The sequence below is a fragment of the Platalea leucorodia genome (genome assembly GCF_965183815.1).
Source record: "Platalea leucorodia genome assembly, chromosome: 4".
Lineage (NCBI taxonomy): Eukaryota > Metazoa > Chordata > Aves > Pelecaniformes > Threskiornithidae > Platalea > Platalea leucorodia.
Window position 1 is genome coordinate 70,633,365 of NC_138826.1, and position 12,983 is coordinate 70,646,347.

Here is a 12,983-nt window from a genome sequence, read left to right on the forward strand (position 1 = left end):
ACTGACTGTTGTCTCTAATAAAGAAAAATGTGACATTTCATTTCCTGTCCTTCATGGGTTTTCTTTAGAGATTTGTTTGCTCATCCTCCATTGGTTGTAATCTTAAAATATAATGATGGGAAGGTGGGTGTCATGTGCTGGCCATTTTTTTTCTTGCTCATACTGGTGGATAACCTCTATGCCAAGCTGCGGTGGCCACCGCAGCACAAGTTTCCAGAGGAGGAGGCCGATAAATGCTGTAGCAAGGCCAGTCCTCCACGTAATACCAGCTTCTCCGCATCTTGGCTTCCCAGGGGAACACCAGCCTTGTAAAGCCACCGGTTGCCTCAGTCCTGCCCGGTGGCATCCTTGCACCCCTCCAGGGCCAGCTTCTCCGCGCAGCTCAGCTGTTGCATCACAAGCTTGAGCTGATGCTTAAGTCCCTGATCCTCTTTCAGAGCTGTTTGTTGTGCCAAAATACGGAGCAGTTAAGAGGAACAGGGAAAACGCTTCCGCAGAGCCTGCCTAAAAGCCGACCACGCACAGTGGAAGGCAGCGTAGCCAGGTTTTTTGCCACCTGACTGGTGGAGGGGAAGGAAGAGGGCTGGGTATCTCACAGCACCGTCTGCAGCAATATCTCGTACCCTAAGGGCTTTTATGTGCTTTTGTGAACCGATTTAAGAGCGGGAGGCTTAGTGGGAAATGTTGACTGGTGACAAGGAAACAGAGGGGACCTTGTTCGAGTGACCTGCCTGGTGCTGACAAGGGCGGTTGTTTTCACGCTGTGGACCTTGAACCTCTGGGAAGTTGTGAGCTGCTTCCCGGAGCGGGTATTGGTGACCATGGAGGACCTCCGGGGGGCGGGAGGTGGGGTTGCTGGGGAAAGAGCTGCGGAGCAACTCGGTGGAGCCGAGCAGAAAGTCCCTGCTGTGAGTGGCTCACAAGAGCTAACAACGATGGCGTTAGCCACGGTGGGACAGGGCGCAGCCCCATGGCGTTTACCTTCTTCCCTCCAATTTCCAGTTCTTGTGTCTCTTCTTAAACCGACATTCTTCAGCAGCTTTATTTTGCTCATCGTGTACCGCTCTTCGCTTGGGAGCATCTAGAATGAAACCTTTTCCTTCGTGTCCCTGCTCCCTCTCTGGGTTTAAATGGGTTTATGGGTCCTCTGGTCTGGAATGAAACACCTGTTTTGATGGTCCCGTGAGCTGCCTTCCCTGTAGCCCCCTGCTTAGTTTTCGATCCCTCGCTGCGGTCGCAGGTTCCCCCAGGGCCTCTGAGGTGAAGCGGTTCAGGAAACCGGAAGAAAGGGCTCTGGCCGGGGGTGTTTATAAAAGATCCAGTCCTAAAGCAGATTAGGAGTGGTTTAAGCGTGCCGGGGAAGGTTGTCCTCTCTGAGTCTAGAAATCCACCGCTGCCGCGGGGGTGAGGGGGTCACGCCTGCCTTACCACGTGCGCCAACACCCTCGTTAGTGGCACCCAGGGGCTGTGGCTTGTCCTTCTGCCTTACCTTTGATTCCTTTACGTAAGGGGGTTTTCTCTCTTTAAAAGGAAAACACACACGCGTCTGGTGCCATTCCTGCTGAGTGAATAATCACTTGGGACATGGTAATTTACCTGCCCTGAAACCCCCGCCCCCATAGGGGGCCAAGTTGTTCCCTTCGCATGTCAACAGGACTCACTTCAGCCTCGATAAAGCTAGCTCGCTGCTATTCCTGTCGGCGAGGCTCCGTCTCATGGCTGCTCACCTAATGGCATTAGTCTGTCTTAGATGATATATTCTTCTTGCACCTCAGCAGCGGCATCTAACCCAGCACTTCCCTACTTGGAAAAGCAGCAGGATGGGTCACTGCCCCAGCTTCACCGCCCACAAAAGATGCTCCAGACGGAGGTGGTTGGAGCCAGCGTCCCACCGGTTTGGCAGTGCCCAAGGGAGGTATTCAGGGAAACGCAGTGTCTACCCACCACGCTGGCTGCAGCTGGAGGTGGCCCGGATGATGGCTATGAATTACACCACCTCCTAAACCTACTGCCGGCTAGCCTGGCCCTATCCCGACCGTGGAAGTGGGCCGGAGGAAACACTGACACCAGACCAAAGCGTACCAGATCTGATTGATTACAGAGAGTCTCTAATTGTTTGTGTTCTGTACTGTGACAATGCAGAAGGAAAAGGAGAGTCCTTGGCAGCCTCTTCAAAAGACTTTCTCCAGGGCTGGTTTGGAAGTGAGGAAAGATTTTTTTTTTTTTTTTTTTTTTTTCTTTCTCTCTTTTTGGTGTTTGGGCTGCTGTGAGCCTGTGTTGTACCAGCACGGGCGCAGGATGCAAGCAGACGTATCACTGGGTAGGTATGTGGACATATGTACATAAGGACCAGCTATTCTTATACCTCTCCCTCTTACTTCTTACATGTGCTTTTGTCTCAACTTTCTCCACCCCATAGCCCACCTACCCGCCCATGCTGAGGTGCATGCGAACAAGGCCAGTTTTATACATCCCTGTTCCTCTGCCCCGGCTAAAAACTGTCCCTCTCCACCGTCTGGTCAGCGTTGCAGCCATCTCGTGCCAACACCTCCCCGTCCCCCTCAGGACACCCGCCTCCCTCCCCACTCTGCTCCTCTGCCACGTGGTTGGCCTCCTCGCTGGCCACCACCATGGCGTTGTCGGTGCTGTGGGCTGGCTGGTGGTTGTTGCTGCTGTGCTCCTCGGCTTCCTGCACGTCGGACTCTGCTTCCTCGGTGTCGCTCCCGCCGCCCGCAGAGGGGTTCTTGTCCGGGGGAGGCTCCTTCTTCTTCCCTCGGTTCAGGCAGCAGTAGGTGGCCATGGCCAGGAAGAGAGCAGAGAGCACCACCTCTGAGCCCGCCAGGTAGAAGATCACCTCGTAGTTCTTGAGAGCATCGACCAAGCGGCCTGGTGGTTGGAGAAGAAATGAGACAGTTGGCCTCAGCCTACACACTCCTGCATGGGCAGCCCAGCACAGGCAGGCAGCACCTGCATTTGGCTAAGGACCCATTTCTCAAGGGAAGAGCAAGAAGCCTGAATATCGAAAAATCACCCTGGGCAAAAGCCACGCTGTACAACAAGGAAAATACTGTAAGAGTGCGGGGCTGGTGCTTTCCCTTGTTTGGACAAGATTAAATAGTTGTGACACACTGATGTCATGGTCTTGTGTCATGGTGGCCCATTTTCTTCTTGCCAAGGTGAGACAAGCCTCTGAGGACTTGGCTTGTCCAGTCTCAGAAAAGAAAAAAATTTGAGAGGCATTGCTGTTTCTTAAGCTATCACGTCAGGAAAACAGAGGAGAAGAAACATCTCTTTGGGAGAGAAATCCCTTCGGTTGGCCCACACCTGGTGATTTCTCTGCCGAAGAGGTGTTCTCAATGTATCTTCTGAATGCACCAGGGCCGGCAATGGAGGGAGGGTTCCCAGTCCTTGGTGCTGGGGAGCCTGAGCAGCTGCTCCTGACTGCGCACGTGACCCCCGGTCCCTGCTGCGCCACGGTGCACGGCCTGAAACCAGCCCCAGGGCACGCTGAGGTGCCTCCCGGAGCAGTCATGGGAGGCATGCGGCGAATTCCTCCTCAGATGAACGTGCCCCTGTTCACCCAAGCCGGATGGCGAGCAAGGAGCCTGTGCGCACGCGCGCGCGCGCGTGTGTGTGCAGCTTAGCCTGTGCCAAACTCCCTCAGCCCCACGGAGCGGGAAGCAGCTCAGGAGGATTACACCAAACAAAGCCACTTTGTTCAACTCTCTTCTTCCAGCCGAGCACTGCTCCCCCGAGTCCGAGCTGTCAGGTTTGCCAGCACGCTCAGGCTTCCCGTACCAGGGGGGTCCTGCAGCAGTGGGTCCCCCTGGGCGGAAGGTGGGAACCATGACTTGGCTCCCCCCAACACCGTTCTTCGGTGACCCCGCACCGTCTGCGTCCCACTGTGCGTGTGCACAGTGCCAAGGCACAGCTGAACTGAGGCAGGAGGGCTAAGGGGTGTCCCCCATCACCACCCGCTGGTGTCTGTTAAATCCCCCTCTCCCTCCATGATCTCTCTGCAGCTGCCTCCGAGACACATATTTCTTTACCGTCCCTGGCCTGGGACTGCTGACTGCCCCACAGCTTGTAAGATGGGACATGAATTATTGTTAGCATCAAGAGGGTCTTCTCTTGGCCACCAATTTTTACCCGAGAGCTGGGTGGAGTTGCTGAGGGTAGGTTTTGCTCATAACTGGTGGTACATGCTGGGGAAAAAAGGTCATTCACACAGAAGTCTTCACTGATGGCCTTTAGCTCACGTGTTGCAGCTGAAGGAAGGGAGCGCAGGAAGCAATGGAGTGGTTCCTGCCCGGGGATTTGCCCATGGTCTGTCCCTAACCCTTCCTCGCAAATCGCACATGCAGGGAACTGCACGTCGTTTGGAAATAAGCCTTTGGCATGATTTGGCTTTCTCAGATCTGATCAGACACTTAACAGTAACCTACATCAAGCTCTCGGGTGAAAGGTTTCTCCCCATTCAACAGCTTGTTTATGGGCTGTTTGTGGGACCTTACGAGGGACTGTGGCCTAGACTAGACTGGTTGAGAAGCTGTGTCTTAATCCTCTTAAAAAAAAAGTAACAGCAAATGCCTCAGGTGGCTCTACAAACTGTTTTGACTCGATTGACACCAAAATACCTGTGCCTTGGGACTGGGGCCAACAGAAATTGAGATCATTATTCACAGCACCAATCAAAAGGCCATGGACACCAAGGAGAACTTGAAAGACCCTTGCCTTGTCCTACTGAAGACCCTCAAAGGTTTGCCTGCAGCATGTGCCTGACCCTACCCATAACATGATTTTATGCAACGTTTGCAGTGAAGGCAGAGACCTGGATCCCCACATGAAAGGGAGTGAAGTGCCAGTGATCAGGACTGAGGGACGCTGGAAGTCATGCCACTCTGGAAAGCGCTGTATGCCTGCCATCGCTAAGGTCTCTGAGCAAAGCAGAGAGAGAAACATCACTTGCCATCTTCTGCCCCTGCTCAGATTCAGTGTTGTGGCGCATGCGGTGAGGCTGCGAGCTCTCACTTCAGATCTCAGCTTCTAGAGGAAATTTGAAGTGGAGAAATAGGGTCTTTCTTCAAGTACCGTGCCCATGCCCAATACCTGCAATACCATGGAATGGCAGCCAAATTAATAATCTCCTGTGTTTTGCAATAAGAGACCTACCTGCAGAGGGTGGACCGATGAGCACAGCGAAAGCCTCGATAAGTAGGACCAGCCCGATGGCGCTGGAGAACTTCTGGGAGCCAACGATGGCCATCAGCACCTCGAACTGCAGTGCCCCTACCATGCCATAAGAGATGCCAAAAAAGACGCAGAAGATGACCAGCCCTGTGTAATTGCTAGCCCTGGCACTGCAGATATCTGTCAAGCCATTGAAGAGCATAGAGAAGCTGAACAGGTACGCCACGTGAGGGCGGACCCACTTCAACCCTGCCACCATGCCACAGGCTGGGCGGGCAAAGATGTCTATGAAACCAATGATGGAGAGCAAGAATGCAGCTTCTGTGTCTGGTACGCCTGTGTCCTTGGCGTAGTTGACCAGCAATATGGGGGGCACGAAGAGACCCAAGACCAGGATGAACTTTGAAATAGTGTAAATGATAAAGCCTCGGTTGGAAAAGATACTAAAATCCAGAAGCTTCTTTCCTTTCTTGGGTTTCTTCTTGGCTTTCTTGGCTTTCTTGGTTCCATCAGTGGTGCTGATTCCCTCCTCTGATTTCCCTCCTATGGGCAGCATCTCCTTGGCTTCGTATTTGTCCTGAGCTTTCTCCATCTTCCGCCTCATGCCCATATCCAGGGGTCTCATGACTGCCCCACAAGTGCAGCAATTAAGCAGAAGGCCCCCCATGATAAGGAACCCTCCTCGCCAACCAAACTTCTCCAGCAGCACTTGCCCCAGTGGAGAGAGGGAGGAAAGGAAGACAGGGCTCCCAGCAGCAGCCAGTCCATTGGCAAGAGGGCGACGCTTGTCAAAGTAGGTACCCAGCATGATCAGTGACGGCTGGAAGTTCAACGCCATACCCAGACCTACGTAAGGGTGAGAGCCGGGAGGGAGACAGGGAGTGTAAGAACATGAGATGTGGTTTGCAACAAGCGGAAAACTCCCCTCAGACTATCCTAGCCCTGAAGTCCCATGATGGGATTCATGTGTTCCTCACAAGCCTCTGCTCCTTCACGTTGGTGGGTTGCCCACGGGGAAGATGGGATAAAACAGCCTGTCTACCTGGAGTGTATTTGAATCAGCTAACTGTGGCCATGTTTAGGCAGGGCCTGTGCCTTAAACAGGAACTTTGCCTTTCTCCCCTACCACTATATACTGATGCCACCCTAGTTGCTATGATCGCTGAGCATCACTTACTTACATTTCTTCTGTCCCTCTCCCCTCAACCACAGGCCCTGCCTGTTTAGATCCAGCAGATGCATCTCCCACAGGTGCAACATTCAGGACTAGATGCCTTCTCTGAGCAGGTGCGAATAGGTGAGGGGAGACCTGATGTTAATATGGCAATGCTAAAGGGAGATACAACATGGTCTTGGCTCTTCCCCAGGTAAGTCTGTGTCCCCCCCACCGACTCCTGGGGCTCTCACCTGTCAGCACACCAGCTGTCAGATAAAGCTCAATGATATTGGTGGTAAAAGATGCCAGGATCATCCCAGAGGAAGCTAGCAGCCCGCCGATGAGCATCACGGGCCGGCAGCCAAACTGGTTCACCATGATGCTGCATACTGGTCCTGGGAGGAAGCAGAGGAGACAGAGTAGGAGACCAGAAGGAGACAGGACAACTGGGAAGGGGCAGCCAGCCCAAGCAGGGCACTCGGGGAAGGTGAAACACTAATGATGGAGATCACTGCTTGGCTGCTTAGATAGATACACATCTGCTGGGCCAGGCCAAGGGAGAGAGGCTGCGGCGTGGAGACCTCTGCATGCCCTGCCTTCAGCCCCCTGTTCCCTGGGAGCAAGAGGGGTTTGGTGTGATAGGGGGAGCACTTCCACAATGGGAGCAAACCCCGTGTCAACTGTCTGAGAGGCAGGTGGGGTGACCCCTGAGGTCTCCTAGGGCAGAGGAAACGGGGACATGAAATATGGCACACTTCTAGAAGAGAAGTGGTGGGACAATTGTATTCTGCATGTTGGTTCATTAGCGGGCCAGTGAGCATGAGGAGAGTCTGGGCCCATAGCAGGGCAGGGGAAGGCACAAGTTGGGGAGGGGGGAGCGTATCCAAGCATCACCTGTCCCGTAGAGCATGGCCAGCATGATGGAGGAGATCCAGGCTGTGTCACTGTAGCCCACATGGAAATCTTTCATGAGCTCCTTGAAGTAGACACTGACGGCTTTCGGGAAGGCATAGGAGAAGCCAGTGATAACAAAGCAGCCGAAGAGCACGATCCAGCCCCAGCCACCATCCGGGGGTTTCACGGGAGCTGGGAGCTGTCCTTCCTCTGGGTCAGCTCTCCCCATTGTCTAGCCTGGGAGGGGAAAGGCAGAGCAGGAGCAGGTAGGGCAACAGAGAGAGAGAGAGAGAGAGAGAGAGGGAGAAAAATCTCCAGGCACTGCAAGAAGATAAGAGCACAGCAGGCAAACATTTACTACAAGATTTCTCTCCATGCCCACCATCTCCAAGCTCCAAGAGCCTCACTGGGTGACCACATCATCTCTCTCCACCTTCATCCTGTCAGGCAAGGCAGGATTGCTACAGGGTGTGAGGTCAAGCCACAGCTGGGCGGAGGTGGGAAGGTCCCCCTGAGCTCGGGGCAGCCGACAGCTCTGTAAACCCTGGTCAGATGCAGCCAAGCAGGGTCACAGCTCCCAGCTGAGACTGGAGAGCTGCATCTGATGTGGTGGGGCATCAGGATCGGCAGCACCCCACTTGCTCCATATCCAGCCTTGCCTGCAGGCTGGTGTGAGGTGAGAGCCAGCAACGTGAACCCCGCTTGGTTCCAAAGATCTTCCTCTGAGCCTCTCCTCACCCAGTCTGCTCCAGCTGGGAGCCTTCCAGGACCTGCCCTGCTACAGACGCCTCCAGCAGTGGAGCACAGGAGGTCCATTAACCCCGCCGTGCTTTCCTCTGGGAGGCCTCTGTGCACAGCCTTCTCCCTCGCCCTCCCTTCCCCACCACGAGGGGCCAGATTTGGGAAATGGGTGAAGGGGGAGAGCATAGGCAAACCGGTGGCATTGGTTATTTGCATGCCAGAGAGATTAGGGCTTTGTACCTACATGGAGGGACCGGAACAAAGCCTAAGCGGGGAGAAGGAGGGAATTAGAGGGGATGTCTTGTGAGTTGCTCTCGGGGCTGTTAAGCTGCCCAGGAATTTTGCTCCAGTTGGCTGCTGTGGGGATGTTTTTCTCATTTCTCCCCTAGGCACTAGGTCTCTGCCATATCCCTTCTGGCACCATTGGCCTCAGTTTCTTGGTCATCCAGGCTTATTTTCACACTTGTATGCAAAAGCATCAGTGGCCTTTGATTATAGATGCTCCTAAGTAGCATCAGACAGGCATTAGAAAGCAGGCAGGCTTTCTCCCTGCCTGAGCTGGGCTTTGCCGGGTCTGGGTTGCCCTACCACCATCCTGCTGGCAGTACACCCCCAACATGGGTCCTCTTTCCTCCCGCCTCCCTTGGCTGAAGGACACGAGATGGCGGCAATGTCCCCATCCCTTGGCACTGGCAGTCATGCAAAATGCCTGTAGTCACATGCTGACTGGAGACTGCCAAGGGGACAAGGACACTCTTATGGACCGTACACACGGGGTTAGCACCTGGGAGCTTTGATTCTGGATGCATTTCTCAAGGCGGACTGCTCTTCTTCGTGTCCTCCAAGCAACGAGGATGACTTGCCCTGATTCCCATAGCACTCCTTTTGCTCTGCAAGTTAAACGAGTGCAAATCCTTTAGGCAAAAACATGGATGGCACAGGCTGGGGCAGAGTCCAGGCAAAGGGCCCTTTCTCAGCAAGAGATGGTTCTACCCTGTAATATGCCTCAATCTTGCAGAAAAAGAGAGAGACTGGTCTTGCTTAGGCTGCAGGAGGTTCAGCATGCAAAGACAAGGCTGGAAACAGGGCTGGGAAGTGCTCTGAGAGGGGTTTGAAACTATGGTTTAGGCGGTGCTGGAGGAGACACTTGCAAGACAAGACAACTAGACCCGTTCTGGACCCCTCTGCAAGGGACATGGCACCTGCACCCACAGTGCATCAACGTGAGGAGGCACACACTGGTCTTGGCTGGTTGGTTTTAGTCAGGTGCCCGAGCCAAGCTTGACCTATGGAGGGAAGGGTGGGATTGGAGTCACCAGCCACCTGCAGCGGTCTCCCTCCTTCCCCTCCCCAGGGAACTATGGCTCCTGAAAACACTGGAGCGGTTTGTTCATGGCAGCACCCAGACATCTGCCACCACCACAAGTCCCTGCAGCAGAGATCCCTAAACTTTCAGAACCCCATCAGACATGAAAAAAGGGAGCAGGATCTGGGTCTGAGTGTGGATTGGGCAGCTCTTCTTCTGGATGGCCATATCCTAACAACTCTTAGGCTGAACCACAGGGGCCGGTGCAGGCTACTCCAGTCTCTCCCCCCACCAGCCCAGGTCTCAGGGACTGTGGCAAGGGACAGAGGCATGAACTGAGAATAGGGTGCTATAAAGACATTTTCAAGGCAAAGAATCATTGCAAGGAAGAAAAGATTCATTATACACCTTCCAGATACCCATACCTTCCTCCTCACACCCTTTCTGGTGTTATCTGGATGACTGGCACCAGGACAGCCAGACTGAACTGTCTCACTCAGCTTCTGCCGTTACCCACCTGCTGCTCCTCTCCCAGCTCCACCTGACCGACAAGCTAGGTACAGCTGTACAAAAGGTGACCTGCCGCAAAAGCGCAACGATTTCTCCATCAGTGCTGGTGCTGCACCACTGCACCATCTGCTGCACATAGCTACCTCAAATAAGAGTGACTGACACCAAACACATCCTCAGCCTTTTTATCCAAGTCCCTCTCCCAGCCCCGCTCTTCTTGATCTCGTCCTGCACCACAAATCGAATGAATCAATCAAACCATTGCAACTCATCTTTTTTTTTTTTTTTTTCCCCTCCAGCTTCCTGGCAAGAAAATATTTGTCCATCTGTGGCATGTTCTTCAGAGATTTCTGTAGCATCGCCTGTCAATGATGAATCAATGGCATCCGATTTTGAAGAGCATGTTAGACAAATATCCATCAGTACTGTTTGAGTTTGGAGGTGGATGAGTACCTCTGCAGGAGCCACTTGCTCAGCGCTACACAACTGTACAACAAGGCATGAAGGGGCTTTTACCTGCCTGCAGCTAGATCTTGGCTGAAAAAGATGAGGTGCACCAGAGGAGCTCACCTGTGGAGGTGCCTCCAAAGCCAATATGCTATAGCATAGCTCTGCTGGAGATTTATCCCAGCTCTGAGCCAGGCAGTTCAGAGCTGCTCTTTCCTAACACCACGGCGCATACGTTGGGTCTTCTGCTCACGGCTGCACACGATGGTCACACCGTGTACTCTGCACCTGCCTTTGCAGGCTCTACAGCTTGCTATTATTCTCTTCTCAGTTAAGGAGCTTTATTCACAGGTAAAAATACCATGGGTAAGTTCACATGCACCTAAAAGCTCATCAGCATGGGCACCTGCCCTTCCCCGTGCCACCACACACAGGTGGCCCAGAGCAGGCACTGCCAGAGCTAGCTGTAGGTGGGTGCCAGGAGAAGACTGGCACCGACACCAGAAGTCACCAGCCCAGGCTGGGAGGGCGAAGGCCACAACAGGTCCAGCCATGGCTGCCAGTCTCTGGATGCACACAGAGCACAGAGCAGTCAGTGCTGGACGATGCCCAGCAAAGCCCTGCTGTGCCAGGCAAGCTGCATCCAGGAGGGTCCACATGAGTGCTGGGATGGCTCCTTGCGCCTCCACATAGTATGGATGGGGTGGAGGGGTCTGTTTATTAAATACAAGGGCCACGATTCATGGCACCAGCCTCCCCAGCCCACAGACAACACCCTGGGAAAGCATTCATTGGAGAATTAAACGAGTGAGGGCCTGGGACAAGCTGTCCCATCGGCAGCCGGTGCCAGGATACAAGCATCCCCCCACGCCACTGACCTGCGCAACGAAGCGACGATCTCCCAGGCACGGGCTGAGCCTCCAAGGGCTGAGGGGACCTGTCCACAGTGCTCCCTTCTCCCTCCAGCTGGCAGTTCCCGGCTCTGGACGAGGGCACCTGGTTAGATGGTCCCGCTGGCTCTTTGCTCCATGGTGGGCACGCCGTCAGCCGGGCACGGGGCGATGCCTGAAGGAATCCAGCACCCGTCGAGCGGTCTCTTGTGCCCCGCTCCTTCTTTTGGGGCAACTACGCCCTCACTAGAGAGCTAATCTCCCTCTCAGCCTGCTTTCCTTCAGCTCCGATGCTGCTCAGCAAAGCCGCCCGTGGCCAATCCAGGGGGACGCCCCGCACGGGGGACCCCCTTGCCTCCTGCGGGTGCAGGTGGTGCCCCACGGTGCTCCCAGGGTGGATGTGGGTCAGCAGCCGCTTATGGTTTCAGGTCGGCAGAGACCGGCGGGTGCTGAGCAGGCAGAAAGCACTTCTCCACTTTTAAGAGGCTTTTCCAGCCAATGGGGAGGAGGTGGCTGCCTGCCGCGGCCCGAATCCCCCAGTAATCCCGCTGCCAAGGGGCTCCTCGCCTTTCCCCCAGCAGAGCGGGGCAGGCTGGCGGGGGGCAGATTCGGAGGGGCCGAGGCAGGAGGAAGCGGGGCGAGGGTGGGGGGTGCTGGTGATGGACCCAGCCAGGAGGGAGGGTGCCGGGGAGGGGGGCAGTGGAGGATGAGGGCACGGAGCCATGCTTTAGTAGGGGGCACAACGGGAGAAGGGGCTGCTTTTGAAGCCCCCCCACCGCTTCCTCAGCTGCCAGCCAGAAGGATGGAGAAGCGCCGGTGTGGTTCTGCAGGGCGTGCGCCCAGCAGAGAGCGAAGACAAGATGGACCGGCCGAGGAATCGCTGCTGTCCGTGGCTGGAAGGGTGGGATCCAGCCCGCCCCGGGCAGCTCGCTCACCACCCCCCGCCAAATCGAAACCCCTCAGCAGCTGCCAGCCAGGAGGGTGTCTGCTGGGCACCAGGGACAAGCCAGTCTCCGGCCGTGCATGGGGGAACGTGTTTTACCGCCAGGGAGGGGGCCGGGGCTCACCCTAGGTGGGATTTTGGGGTGGGGGGGAAGGCGCAGGCTGTAAACCCCCAAAGCCCCTCAGCCCCCACTGCTGTGCCTTGCTGGTAGCAGGGCGGAGGGGGTGCGGGGGGGCTTTGCAGCACTCGCAGCCAGGGTTTAATTTCTATTAATAAGGCTAATCGGCTAAAGCCCTGGCCATTGCTTGCGTTCCCTCCCTCCCCACCTCTCCCTTTGGCCCCTGACAGTGGGGCCAGGCTGGCGGAGCACCCACAGGCCCCCGCAGGTGTCCGGCAGAGCGTTTCCACCCCACACCGAGCCACGCCGGGGCACCCCTGGGGCTCACAGCCTGGGCAAGGAGAAGATGGCTGCTGGGCCTCATCCTCCCCGGCAGGGCCTGCCCGCACATGGCGGCGGGGAAGCGGGGGCTTGCTGCCCTCCAGTGGCAGGACAGCTGGGGGGACCGGGGGTGGCTGGCAGGGGGCTGCACAGCCCTCCTGGTGCCCTCCATGTCTGCCCCGGCCCCCTGGGCTGTTGGTTGCCCTAGCTGGAGCCACAGCACTGCGGCGTTCAACGCCCAGACCATGGGCAGCCATCATGGCTGCTGTGCTGGCAGGGACTCCATGTCCTCCTCCCGCCACGTCCTCTGATTGAGGGGATGTCCCAGCTGCTGGGATGGCCACGGAAGCATCATTCTCCATTTTATTTAAAAAAAACCCAAATCTTTTCCACAGGACAATAGGCAAAGGAGCAGAGCAGCAGCGCTGGGCACTGTCACCTGCCCCCGCCTTGCCCAGGGTGGCCCA

At 55.6% G+C, this 12,983-nt stretch overlaps 1 protein-coding gene across 1 annotated transcript; it reads right to left on the bottom strand.

Annotated features, from left to right (window-relative positions):
- Positions 1 to 2,491: 2,491 nt before the first annotated feature.
- Positions 2,492 to 7,469, bottom strand: SLC16A8 (solute carrier family 16 member 8; the record flags this gene model as incomplete). Its single annotated transcript, XM_082311207.1, has 4 exons — positions 2,492 to 2,886; positions 5,173 to 6,036; positions 6,598 to 6,741; positions 7,241 to 7,469. 4 exons carry the CDS (start codon positions 7,467 to 7,469, stop codon positions 2,492 to 2,494), a joined length of 1,632 nt encoding a protein of 543 aa, XP_082167333.1.
- Between the last annotated feature and the right edge of the window lie 5,514 nt (positions 7,470 to 12,983).